The sequence below is a fragment of the Numenius arquata genome, chromosome 2 (genome assembly GCF_964106895.1).
Source record: "Numenius arquata chromosome 2, bNumArq3.hap1.1, whole genome shotgun sequence".
NCBI lineage: Eukaryota > Metazoa > Chordata > Aves > Charadriiformes > Scolopacidae > Numenius > Numenius arquata.
The window spans coordinates 33,726,883-33,741,395 of NC_133577.1; the positions used below are offsets into that span (position 1 = coordinate 33,726,883).

Consider the following 14,513-nt stretch of genomic DNA (forward strand, 5'->3'; position numbering starts at 1 on the left):
TCGGTAACTGAAGCATCATTTCCAGCAGCTTACCAAAAATCTTGACATGATAAGCGACACTTAAATTGTTTGTGGTGAAAATGAGGAGTCCAAAACTCAAAAGCAGAATACTCATCTATTTTCCAAGCAAAAAACCCTGTAGTATTAGTAATAATAAAATCTTACTGATAACACTTTTCTAATTGAACTAGAATTCTTATCACTGAGTGTATGGGTATAGAACAGCTGATGAAGTAAAGGACATGGACTGCATTTGTGCGCTATTTAATTTCAGATTTTAGTTCACTTAAAAGTCTGTTTCTGAGTGTATGTGAATGTTTCTGGTTGCCAAGTTCTCTACAGGTCCACCTACATTTGACATGCTCTACTTCTTTTATTTGAAAAGAATTTGGCATACCTCGTTCTCGAAGAATAACTGAGCTGCCTCAGTCTAAAAATATTGAATAATTGTTTAAACTGTCCAAAAAACCTTGCCTGTATCCCTTTAGCAAGATCATAAATTAAGGAAGAACTATAAATATCAAATATGCAGCATATATGAAATCAATGGAGGTGACTTCTGATTTAGCAAAGTAAAATGGCTTTCTTCAGGAGCTGGTGTACAGGACCAGAACTTTCAAAGGACGATTTAAGGGTCTTACTAACACAGTCTAATTAACCTCCTTCCTGTACAAGGTGAAGTGTTATATGCTCTAAGCGAATGATGAAAAGTGTAAGGGAAATACAGTATTGGATCAATTTTCTTTTAATGATAAATAATCCTTTTGGTCTGGTTGGATGAAAGTAAACATATGTAGGCTATGGTTTTGCTTTTGCTGTGTGCCAGGATTCAGCTCGGAGTGAGTTCTTCAGCAGAGTTATAAACCTTTGAAAGTTGCTTTATAATGGAAATGGTGACAGACCATTAACTACAGTAGTATAAATGCATTGATTTATCCTATGCGTAGCTGTCCTAAGTTGCCAAATACATGAAACAGTATGTGCTGAGTGTATAGGGAGGAGACTTCTTTATAGTTTTAACTAATTAATGACATGATTCATATTATGTTAAGGTTTTTCAAACATATGGCACCTGACACTATTGGACAGGCATCATTCAGGGGCTAAGATATATTTGTACTGTAGTGACATTGCAATCCTGCTCTAATTGCTATATATTGGAAGGGGATCAAGATGCATTTAACATGATGTGTTTAATCACCAGTGTAATTATGGTACCACTGAAGCAGATATGTTTTCCTACTAGCAAGCCATAGGAACTTTTGAATCATAAAGAATCACTACTAGGTATGCTGGCAAAACTTGTTCCCTATAAAAATGCAGAATCTGGGATTTTGCAGTCATACTTAATTAGCATCTATAGCTTAAATATCTTCAAATTTAAATACCTAATGCATGCTATATGGAAGCATTTTTTTTTCTCCAAAATCCTTATTTTTTCATGCTCAAAAGACAACTGAACAAAAATTATTTGCAAGAATGACTATTATTCTGGTTTGGTTTTTTTTTTTTTTTCAAGTGTTGAGAATATACACCTATACTAGAATCTTTACTTATTTTACTCTGGTGCAGCTGCATGATGCTGCTATTTGTGAACATTTGCATTAATAATGCTAATTCACTATTACCTTAAAAAGTGTAGGAGACATCCGAATTCAGATGAAACTGAGAATTTCATATTGCCCTTTGGCACTTGTGTAGAGTTAAGTTAATATTAGTTTATAGTGTTTCTGGTTTGGGGTTTTTTCCTCTCCTCTTAAAGATGGAATGGGGAAGCTAGGAAGTGCCTGATGGTCTGCTGGAAAATTTAGGATTTTGTTAAAAAACCTTCAGTAGTTATTAGGTGCGCCTATCTAAGTTTCTTGGCAGAAAATTGTTTTCATTAGGGAGACTGAATATCCCGAGATCAGACAAATTTCCACATACTTTTTTTTAAACTCTCTTCGAATGTGCAAAATTTCCATATGTAATTTGTTCTTCAACCTTCAGATTGACATTTTTCAATTCTGGTAATTCTAATCAACTATTGTACATCTAACTGTCTTGCCTTTTGAGATTTATGGCTAGAATTTCAACTTCATTCTCTAGATTTGGTTTTGTATTGATAAAATCATTTACTGGGAGAGGGGAAGGAAAAGCAAACTTCCAGTGAAGACAGAGTAGGATGTGCATTGATTTGGATGGTACCTTGCAATGGTATACTGCCAAATGAAAAGAAAGAAAAGGAATAATTAGTAGGCATAAATTTGAGTATATAACTTTCATATTCTACTTTTCAGTGGAGCAGATAAGGCCACACCTTCATAAGAATGTACTGGAAGTACCATATGAAAATGGAATCAGGGAAGCAATCTCTTCAGTTTTGTTAATTAGTTACATACCCATACACAGGATTTAAAGTATGTTATTTTTGATATTTAATGCCTCTTGCTGCCTCTCACTTTGCATTATACACCTTTAAAAGGAGAGGCAGATGTTGATCTGACTGAAGTTAGGACCTTATGGTGGTCTTCATGTGTGTCTATGTGAAGGCTCAAAGGTTTCTTTTGCTCTGGAGATCTGTAGGCACAACAGTGCAGGTAAGGGATGATGGTTTGAATTGCCTCAAATATGTCTTATTTTTATCCTTACATATGATTTATTTATTGCTTAAAGTATGCATAAATATTTTATAACTTCCAGGATTTCCCATTTCTGTAAATTTCTTCCTCTTTCAATGTCCCTATGTCATTGCTACTGCTTTCATGGCTTTGTTGCTAAGAGTGTTTTTTCCTTTGGCAGTGGAAGCACTTTTAATATCTACACTTGTTTCAGACTGAACCCTGTGGAACTGTTGTATGCAATCATTCTGTAGCCTCTGGGGTTTTACAGCTGGCTTGAAGTATCCTCTGCCTCTAACTTGCTCTGCCACTTGACCTTTCGAGCTTGCTTCACCTTGTGGTTTCCAATCTACATAATAATTTCATGTCACCCTTTAGTTAAATGGTTTCTTTTTGACAGATGGAAGTACCTTCAAGTAGGGTTTAACTTTATATTCTGCCTTGGAGATAATACCATTCTATTTGCCTTGATTTATCCATAAATATGAATGTCTTTCTGAATACCAGCTTAAATTATGTACAAGTGGAGATTGTAAATTATCAGTATAAAACTGGCTTACTAGGGATATTGTACGTACAGAATGTATACTGTAGTAATTCTGAATTAGGTGCTGTTAAGCATGAAGCGGACTTTTATGAGGGAAATCTGGGAGTTGCCTTAGTATGTCTGGTTAAAAATGGTGGTGATTAGATATCTGATTCAGAAGCGTGTCGACTCTCCCCTACCTAACTGTGACAGAAGGGTATAGAAGTCTTGGGTGTCAGCCTAAAGACTCACGGTCTAAAACATGCAGTTCTCATTGCCAGGACTGACTTTGAATTCTGGCTTCACTGTGCCTTACTCACCTTTACACTCATAATTTTACTGTATGTTCCTAGAAATCTGAAATGTATTGCTTTCCCTAGAAGCCACCTGCTCTAAGTAGAGTTGGCTGTTGTGACTATCTCTTTCCTGTGAAGTGGAAACAGGGCTATATCGTGACCAGGGCTGTTCGATATTTCTGAGCTTTGAGTTTTCAAATAAAAATGCCTCTAGAAATAACAGATATCACAGATGTATGATATATTTGAAAAGGCTGTCGGGAGCAAAAAAAAATTATATTTTGTGTTCTTGCCTGGCAATATGAGCTTCTGGTGAATGCTGGAGTCGTTAGGAAATAACTGATGTAAACCAGTGATGTGGTTAACAAGGTTTACTTCACAGAGAAAACAGCAATATGCGGATTTGCTCAATTTTAAGAGCCTGATGAGAGAGCCCCTGCCTACTGTAAAGAGGAAATCTAGCAATGAGAGGAGGGATTTGCAGTGTAACAAAAAGCTGTCAAACATATTTTACTTGACAGGTATTGACATGACTCTCAGATAATACCTAGTAAGTTTGATGTCTGTAAACTGCTTAAGGCATTTTCTTTGTAAAGCTTTTGCTCTAATTAAATATTGTACTTTCAAAAAGGGGCTGATTGTTGATCAACACTTACTCTGTCTCTAATAAAAAATGCCATTTGCTTAGTTCTCACGTAATGTTGATGGATCTGCAGTGACACAAGTGACTGTGTAAAAGAAACTAAGAAAAAACTTAAGAGTTTAGATTCTTATATTACGTAGCAGCCTCAGACTGACTTGGATTGCTTGAAAAATCATATAAAAGGATCAGAGAGAAAGTGATTCTTGAAACTGTAACAGTGAACTGAAGTTATTTAGCTCACAAGGTCACTTGTCCAATAGACTGTGCTTTCAGAATTTTTTTTGGTGTGTTATGAGTAAATGGCAGCTTTTTTCTTTTTTTTTCACATAGTTGTATGTTGTTGTGTGCATTTTCCATTGTTGGTGTGCTGTTAAGTAAATATTACATGAGGCTTTGGATTGATATTTAACAGCTGACATGGTTGATTATACCACTGAAAACATTTATCGTTGCCCATTCCGATGTCATCAATATGAACCATCTGAACTCTGCCTTTCTTTTTCTTTGCTGCCCCTGGGGTTTAATGGCTTTGCAGAGAAGCTCCTGCCTGGCATATTGAGCTGCTCCAGAAGGTCTAACCCATAAGCAGTGAGTACTGAACTGCAGCACACTAATGCTGTAGGTGTTGACTCACCACGCTGTTTTTAATTGCAGTTCTTTTGAAGGTAGATAATCTGTGCAGACTGTCAACATAGATATTGAATCTTTGAGTATATACCAATTTGACAGTGTATTTGTATGGCTACGAATGCTGTTCTGCTTTTCTTTTCCTGGGAATTAACTTTTCTCTTGTGCACATACTGTTTGCGTTTAAAACTAGCTTTCATGTGTCTGTGGCTCTTGCTATAGCTGGCAAATGCTTATGTCTCATATCTGCAGTGAACTGTGTTCTGGAATTCTTGAGCCTGATGTAAACCAGCTTTCAAATGTGCATGAATTGAGAAGCATCTGTAATGTTTTGATGTGACTAATACTAAGATATGATTGACCAAGTCTGGATTTACTTTGTTACTGGAAAGTCATTCAAAATACCCATTTGCAAGCTCTGGGGCGGGGGGTGGGGAATATCTATAATTCTGAAAGGTGTGTTCATTTGTGACAGAATTGCTTCGAAAAATTGTTGAAAATTTTTCTCTCAGGATAATAAGCAGGTTTGACTTCTATAATTTGTATATTGTAAGATGCAGATCTCATTTCAAAAATCCATCCATATTTGGCTGGAAATATAAAACAACTGTTTTGGTAGTCTCAATTGGTTTTGTGTTTGCATATTTCTAAAGATAAAGGTGCAATTAATTTGCCTAAATGAGATGTCCCAGCTAGAGGCTGCCCTGAGGATGCAAAAAGGGTTTTGTGGGCACGGACAGTTTTGTTACAGCCTTGCCTGTCAATATGTACTTTCAGACCTTCTCAGGATGGTGTTAATGCTTATACATAATGGTGGAGCTGATTCAGGAATGCTGAGCAAATCAATTATTGGGCAACATGGGTTGCTCTTACCTAAAGACGTTTCAACAGTTAGAGAGCTTTTGAGAATATTGTCCAGCTCACTTTGTAAAGGAGATTTTGTGATGTTAGAAAAGAACTTCTCGTAAACTGGGAAAAACTTGTTCTCCCATAGTATATTGCCTTGAGTAGTTTCATGGTAGCCCTAGAGAGGTCTATAACCTTAATTTTTTTTTTTTTTTTTTGGTGAGCCTACTGACTTTCTTTATGAGGGTGAATACTTGTGGCATAATTGCACAAACACTTTGGAGACATCTGGGAGGCTTACGATATTGCTGTCGTTCTCCAGCTGTAGGTTGCTGCCCTCAAAGTTGAGCTGCGCTAATGGATCATATGAACTATCCTAGTCCATGTCAGTGCAAAGTCAGCCAGGTTATTTTAAATTACTGCTGGATGCAGCTGAGGGTAGAAATGAACAGCTTGAGGTAATAACTTCTTAAGCCATTCCAGCTATACTTCCAAGAGCACATCTGTTTGTGTCCTTATAAGTGCAATACTTTAATCTCCCTATTGCTGTACTGTATTCAGGATTTGTCAGCACTGCAGAGCTGTTGCCAAGGAGAGTCTAATATTCAAGTGGAATGTATTGGCTCTTCCTGTCTATCATTATTATCATATTGCAATAGAAAGATATGAATGATGAGTATGTAACATATACTTTGAATGGTAAAGTAAGCTTATTTTCATATACGAGTAAATGTGTGGAAGACATGTTTTGGAAGTTCTTCAAATTGGAAAGAGATTGCCATATGAATTCTCTTCCCCCTGTCCTTGTTCCTAGTTCAGCCACTTATGTTTGTTTCCTAGCCATTTAAGTTCTTACTCTCCCTATACCCTTGCTTCGTTCCCCAGAAGAGTTCCCTGTACTGATTAGAATTATAATGAATTTTTTAGCTCTTTTTTTTTTTTTTTTTTTTTTATTTTTGCCTCAGGTCCAGCAAGACTATGAATCTCTGTTCCAAATGCTTTGCTGGTAAGTGCAGTAAAAGATTTTGTGTCTTTGTTAGATTATCGAAACCACATTGTTGGCATCTCCTTTAGGATTTGTGCATGGGTTTCTCCTCCTTCAGTGTGTATATGTAATCAGATTTTCCTCACTTCGGTGCTTCATTTATTTGTTAATTAAGAACATCTTGTGTAAATGTACTAATCAAACCTCATTCTTGAAGTTTATGGAATTCTGGAACACCCTTGAACTACAGAGTTCTGCTGTCAGCACAGCTTCTATACAGATGATGTGGCTTTCAAAATGCATAAGTCTGAATTGTAATTAGGAATTTTGTAGGATTTATTTGGTTATAACCTCTAAAATACGGTATGTATAAAAAATGAAAAGTTGGTGTAGAACACTTCTTGTTCCATTTCTTTTTAACTTGCAGCCCTTGAACATTAAATCATCAGTAGTTAATTGTTAGGCTAATTCTAATTGCTACATATTATTTTCTTATTGCCAGGTCATTGCTACTGTGTAAAATGTTAGGAATTGCTATTGACCTTTTCCTGTTAGCATCTTCTAACTTTGCCTTTCTGATTATTTTTCTATATATATTATTTAGTATTGTAATCTTATTTTTAATTGTAATTAAAGTGCTGTCATAGTCCATGATTTTTAATTTCTCTTGGGGCAACTGACACAATATTTAAAAGTTCAGAATTTTTTTCTAAATTTCAGTCATTGGCTTGTCTATGGAACATTAATATTGAGCGTGCAGAATTTTTTTAAGGTTATTAGTTTCCAAGGCAAAATCAGAGAATCTTTGAAAATTAAGGTAAAATTTACCCCCCAAAAATATATTTGAAGCTTTTTCTGAATTTTTTCCAAAAAAGAAATTTTGCTTTGTAGATTTCAGATCTTGGGCTCAGCTCCATTAAAGAAACACATGGAAAATAAAGATTGTCAAAGGCTGTTCAGCAAAATGATGCATGTATTTCTCTGACTGTTTTCCAAAGCCGTGGATCGTTGGAAAGGGTATATTGAAGAAAGTTCAAGTCCTTTCTTGTACTTTTTCCCTACTGACTGCAGTCAGAAACAAGCTACTAGGTCTTTGATTTGATTCAGTACAACTGTTATATTCATATTAGCACTCTAAACAACTTCTGTCTGTATTCTTCGGAAACGTGGACTTTCTGATTATGAGATATCAAAATGGCCCATTCCTCATATTCTGAGATTAACAGAGTACCCAAAACTTCACAGCCAGCAGACCAGGCAATTTTCAAGACTTTCCTTCCAGCCTGTTTATTTTAATTAAATATGACTTTTGAAGAGTTTGGGTAACTTGAAAAGCTACGGCTAGTTGGAACAAAACCAAGTATTGTAGAAAAAAGTAAGCTTACTCTATCTTTTTAGGTCTTAACTATGGTTCCTTCAACAAGTAGCATTGAAATAACGAGTTCTGTTTGAGTAGTAACTCAGAACCTCGTAACGTCATCATTCCAAAGTAACAGTCTTTTTCTTTCTTTCTTTCTTTTTTTTTTTTGGGTGATGTTACTGAAATATTTTTTGCATATTTTTTTATACGGGGTTTCCAGCCACAGTGTTGAAAGAGAAAGATGTATACTCGTTTCTGTAAATTTAACCACCACAGATAGCAAGACTTTAGGCAAGTAAAGTGTTGAAATATGTTGCTCACCATATTTCCACCATTCCAGGCACTCCACAGATAGAATGTTAAAAAAGTTCCTCTTGTTTCTTCTTTAATATGGCAAATCATTTATTCAAATGTACTGAAGCAGATTTGTATGCGAGAGAAAATTGGAAATTATTATTTCTCTTGACCATCATTTCCTTTCTGTTTTGTTTTAGAAAAAAGAAATCCACACAACGAAAAAGGTTAGTAACTTTGTTAAATGGCTGGGTTGGTTGTTTTTTTTCAGAGGGAAGGGATAGAATCCAATCTTCCTCTCTTCCTTTTTTTTAAATTAATTTCAGACACACTCAGCAGCAAAGCCCCTTACATTTGTGTAAGTATTACCTTTCTATATAGATCAGGGGAGAAGGGCAACAAGTCAGCAAGAGATGAAAACATTGCTTGGTTTGTATTGCAATATGAGTTATTATGTGGAACCTCCCTATCTTTACTGTTTTTTTAGACTTTCTGAACTACATACAAATTTGTAAATACAGGACTGAGCGCTTCTTTGCTTCCTCTCCTCCCCATTTCCTCATGATAGTTTGATGTCTGTGATGTTAATTAGCACAGAAATGGAGCACAGGGCAATGGTCAGGGGCTGTTATTTTGCTTACTTTTTTGACCAAATACTTCTGATTTCTGAATTTATTATCAAGATAAATTCACTGGATTTTCACTCCTGTGTATCTAAAGATGAAACAAACAGCAAAAGCAACCAGATTATGTAGCAGGGAGACTGGAATTCCTTGTTTTGGTTATCTTTGTATGTTTTCTTAAACATGGGAATACTTCTCACAGGTTATTTTAGAGATTAAGTTGTTCAGCTTTCTGTGGCAAGATGCTGCACAGATACATCCATCCGTTTGCCTATAAGAGCCCCGTGTTTGACCTAGATCTAGAAGGTTCACTAAGCTCTTCTGTACAACCACAAATCTGCTGTTCATTTGCCACAGACTAGTTCTTAGTTTGCACGTAAAGGTTGATGAATACTGGAGAGGAGCTTGAAGTTAGCTATCCTCTTCAGCCCTCTTTGCCTCCTTTTCACCCCATCTGCCTGTTCCAAGAAGGAATACCTGACTTGTTTTATTTAAGCTCTGTAGAAGTAGCAGACTGAAATGTTCAAGAGTCTCTCTGAAATCTTTTCAATTTAATTGTACTTCTGCAAAGTACTTTACAACATTCTGTCTCCAATTCAGTGCTGACCACGTACTATCAATGCCTCAGTCTCCAGATACAGTACAAGTGTAATCCTACATATCAAATTGCTTCATATAAATTTGGTCTTCAGATGGTTAAGGCATAGTTGCCTTAGACTTCCTGCACCTCCAGAATACAAATGCAATAAAGTGTGGGTTGTTTTTTTAATCAGAATATAGGCTGGTAAGTGAAAAAATGTAAATTACGGCCAGAGTATCTCCCTTAGTGCACCACATCTTTTGCTAATACTGCAACCTCTTTTCTTTCAATATGGTAAACTGTGGAATCCAAATGATTAAAATACAGGATAGTGATGAGTGATATTTTTCAAAAGTATTCTTTATTAATCTATCTTTGCTCCCATTAGGTTTATGGAAGTTTTAATATCAACTTCAGGTAGGGACATTGAGTACTTTTGAAAAGCCACTTTTACAAAGTAGGCTCTTTCAGGCAGGAATTCTGCAAACATTCATGGAAACACCACCTGGTACCTCAAGAACTCAATTTTAATTGAAACCTCTGGGAACAGTCACAGAACAAACTATTACAGAGTAAGAACAAATATTTAAATACAGAAAACAGTAACACTAGACTTTCTACTTAAATCACCCCAAGAAATGCAGTCTGCCTTTAATCCATTTCATTGAGAGTCTAGAAAGTTTAATTTGTATTATGATGCAATCAGCATTGGAAAGAGGGGTGCAGGAAGTGGATTTCAACTTGTTCAATATGTGAAGCTAAAGGTAAGTGTAGCACTGGGTGTTTTGGTAGAGAGATGCACTTGGAAAATTGAAAGAAGATAAAATGATGATTAGAGTATTCATGGATTTGTAAATCAATTTAATAGTCCTTCTGTCTGAAGATGTAATTGAAACTTTTAGAGGTGGATGTCCACGTCTTTTCTTAATCCAACTATGTAAAGTTTATGTTTGTGTTCTGTGAAGCACTAGATCAGCATCACTGAATTTGAGAAAATACTTCAACCATATAACCCAAGAATTCTCTGAATTTTAGGGACCTCAACTCTTAGTTCAGTTTTATTTTTAGTTTGAAATCAAACATTTTTTGACATACTGGTGTCTTGATGAGTAAAAATCATAGATTTTTAGTCTCAATCTATCAAGTAGGAAATCAATATTGCTGGAACCACATAGGCATTTTCAGTACATATGTGTAGCTCTATGCCAGATTATGAAATTTTGTAACTTCAATAGTATCTTTTATTCTCCTGAATTTGAAAGATCTGATAAGGGAGGAGAAGGGGGAAGACACTAGTATAATCTATATATCATCCGATTCTAGAAGTATCAGATTATTCGCTATTCCTTCTGTTTCCTGAACTCACTCAGATGTCTGACTGTGGAGTTATTTCATGTTTTTGTGTGTCTTAGCCTTTCTGCTTTGTTGAGCAGACCTTTATTTTGTCATGCCTAAGTCACACACAGTTTTCAGAGCTAAGAAAGTTGGGGGGTTTATGTGACTCAGAGTCACTTGAATAACACAACTTCCTCTTCTCTCAGTCTTTGTAAATCCTGGGAGCTATTTTGGATGCTGCCTTGTCTGACAGTAATAACACCTATTGTAAGCTTGATCTGGCAAAAATCAGTGTTCTTCCCTAAATAGATTGTGCTGTTAATCAATTGCTAATTTGATACTCAGTCAAGCTTTCAGCTTGCTGACTGGAAACCTTTTCAACAGGTCCATCTTGCATGTTGCTAGTTCAGATTCTGTTATTTTTGCTGTATCCTGTTGTATGATAAATGATAAATTACACTTTATTCAGCACTTCTCTTCATGAAGTTTTTATTCCTAAATGAATGATTAAAAATCTGCTATGTTTGCATTTTCCATATCCTTGTAATTTCTGAAGTGAATCCACATGTTTTAGTACTTTGCTAGAAAAGCAGCAAGCGTTTTCAGAAGTCTTGAAACCAGCACTAAGTACTAGTTTTCTTTGTCTGTACACAAAATGTTTCTTTTCCGGTATGGTGTTCCCTTTTTTGGCTCCTAATGGAAACCGGTGCCTCAATTTGTTGCTTCATTAGTCTAGAATTTGTTGTTGTATTCATGTCTGTCTTCATATTTTGAAGTACATGGACTGCTTGCTGCAAAAACCCAGTGCTCGCTGGTTAGCACTTGAAAGTAGTCAAGCTTCATCTTCAACTTTTATTGCATAGCCAGGCTTGAAGCTTAATAATTCTTTGGAAAATTGTATAGCTGGTTACAACGGCAACAAAGATATTTCCAATTTCTAGTGCACCTAGTAATAAAGAAGTATAACATTCCAAATGCAGACATAGCTATTGTTTGCCATACACTTAATTTCTTTTACTCTGTGCCCAAAGAATTTTTAAAAGGGGAAGGCTGGTAGGGAAAAGATGTCAGAATAATTGGTAAACTTGAAGAGGTGAGATGTATGCTAAGCTTGTGAAAGAGAATCACCATGAAATGGAATTAAGGGGGAAAAATGGATAAATTACTTTAGTTGGGCTTCACTTATAAATAAGCTTGATTTACACTGCTGGCCCAAAGATTCTTTTTACTCCATTAGTATGCGTTATTCTGTGGCTTCAAAAAAAATGTCAAGATCTCTGAGTAGTAGCTCTGTTTGGGTTGTTAGAATAGGGCAATATTTTGTGGAAGATTGTGAAAGGATTTATTTATTAGTTTTTTATTTATTAGTTATTTATTAGTTTACTCCTTTTCCCCTAGCCTGTCTTAAAGTTTTGGAGGGGAAATACAAATTAATAGAAAATTAGTTTATTCAAATGGGGTTGTATTACCTAAGCTTAGGACTAATTGTTCTACTTCTGTCAAAAATAGTACCATCATCCAAATTATCCAGCATATTTATGCTACAGTTGCTACTGTGTCAGTAGGGCCAGTGGCTCAGCTGCTGATTTGATTTGCTCAATCCTTCATCTTTTTCCTCCTCCTTCATCTTCCCCCATATAAAATAGTGGGAAGGGGCAAGCACTGACGGAGGACAGACCCATGAAGTACTTTGATACAATTGTTAGTGGAAGAAAGAGGATTTGTTTCACAGCTGGCACTCAAGTGTTGTGTATTGAGGTAGGAAGGGTTTTTTCTTTTTCTATTTTTCTCTTTCTGGCTACTAGTAACTTCGAGTTGGTAGGGCTTTTTCCAGTCACAATTGAAATGTCTTTTCAGCAACAGTCTGGGAAACTTGAATGCCTTTTAATTAAGAAATTTAACATTTTACAGTCGGTCAATCCTATCAGCAAACTACTGTGTAGGACATTAGTGACTGTTTCATTGGATTGCATCTTGCTAAATTCACGGTCTAGTAGTCTGGGGCTCGTTTGTTAAAAATATGAATTACACTCAAACAAAAATATGACCTCTTCTCAATACTGGCTACCTGAAAAGACTGCCAGATAGTCCTAATTTGATTTTTTTCTTCTGTCGTGACAAGACATAACTGATACTTTCCATGTGTTTTCTTTTTCCTATGTTAGGGGACTGCCAGTCCCATTGTACAAATTGATCTACAAGCAAAGAAAAGAGCTCAGCCCTTTTTTTGTCTCAGACTTGTATTATTTTTAGTCTTTCATAGCTCAGTTTTCTGGTATGTTTTCTTCCTTATGTTGAAGACAGTTTCTTTTTGCTTCGTTAATATCTTGTTCACCTTCTAACTCGTAACCTTTCCAAATGACTCACTGAAACACCAGCTGTAATTTATTCTCTTGTGTACAGGTTCTCTGATGATGTAAAAAAAAAAAAGTTTAGAAATATGACTTAATTGCCATGATGTTTGCACATTGCCAGCATGAAAGCAGAGTTACCTATTTAGAATGTGCACAGCTTTAATTTATTAAAGTTTCTTGTAACTTTATTCTCCTGTAAATGCGTGCGTAAGATAGGAGAGGGAACGTTTTTCTTTTTTTCCCATGTAGCAATTTGCTTGAGTTATAGAAAAGTCTGTGCTCTTTTTTTGTGCATTTGCTCGTTTGGAAACCTTCTATAGTTTATAGAGACACTAGTGATTTGTTCCTTAGCCTCCCTGTGGAGTTTGTTCCATATTACAATCTAATTCCATGTCCGTGTCGTGCACTCCTGAGCTGTTAATTTGTACATTTCGATGCAGTTTGTTTCATCGTGTTTTTGTAATCCAAACTGAATGTAACGAGCTGTGTGCTTTGGGGACCCAGCCTTGCCTTGCCAATTAGAACAAGTGGTTACTGAGAGAGAGCATGTTTTAAATAAAACATGGCACCTCTGCACGGGGCCAGTAGCATTCAGGGAATAAAGGAGGATATTTAACTCTTTCTCTCTGAAAAGACAGGTCAGTATCAGTAAGCACATATTAGAAACCTTCAACTTATTCCTTTGAGAAGTGTGATGCAGATATGTGTTTCATCTTGCAAATAAAATTTAGTTTGTCATTGGAGACATGTTACACAGTACTGCATGTGGAGTATTTAGGAATTCAAGATAGCTGTTGAGTTGACTGCATATTTTCTAGGATTCTAATGGCTAATGCCACATTAAAATAGTTCAGGATGAGCAGCTAACCTTTCTCTTTCCACTTGTCCTGCTACATAAGAGGCTGAGATAGGAGAGGGAGAGTGCCAGGTCGTAAAAGAGATAGTTTCAAAATGTTATTTACAAGGGAAGGAATCTAGAAGCAATTCTCATCAAATAGGTGTACTATGGTTATGTGCAAGGTGACCGTAAGGAAGGACTCATTGTTACTCTGCCATTTTGAGGGAACTGGGAAAAGGTACCTCTGTGACCATCGATATTTGTGATTGTTGCAGAAATTATCCAGTGTTCTACTGGTTTTTAAACTAACTGAACTTCCTGGTGAATTCAAGCAGACACAAGAACTATTTTAGAAGTCAGCTCTACTTTGCATTTCTTTCTTGCGTTCCAGCACCAACATTTCCTCTCCTCTCCCCTCTTTTTCCTCTTAACTTGCATATTCTATGTGCTTGTGCATCCCTTCTTCAAAGGGAGGAAGTTGCTGTTCACCAATAACCTTCAGCTATGGACTCTGAGAGAATTTAGGTGAACAGTTATGGCATTTGATTCAGAAAACACTTCAGCAGTCCTTGCATACACAAGACGAAGAAAAACCTCTCTTGTGAA

The 14,513-nt window shown here is 36.1% G+C and overlaps 1 protein-coding gene across 3 annotated transcripts in view; it reads left to right on the top strand.

Annotated features, from left to right (window-relative positions):
- The window catches only part of ZFAND3 (zinc finger AN1-type containing 3), a 149,507-nt gene that overhangs the window by 29,010 nt on the left and 105,984 nt on the right, over positions 1-14,513 (top strand). For 2 of the 3 annotated variants that reach the window (XM_074165111.1, XM_074165115.1), the window contains exon 2: positions 6,504-6,544. In XM_074165111.1, coding sequence (XP_074021212.1) covers positions 6,504-6,544 — 41 coding nt within the window. Of the gene's footprint in view, positions 1-6,503; positions 6,545-8,377; positions 8,405-14,513 lie in introns of all 3 variants that reach the window. The other variant, XM_074165103.1, reaches the window with a different exon arrangement.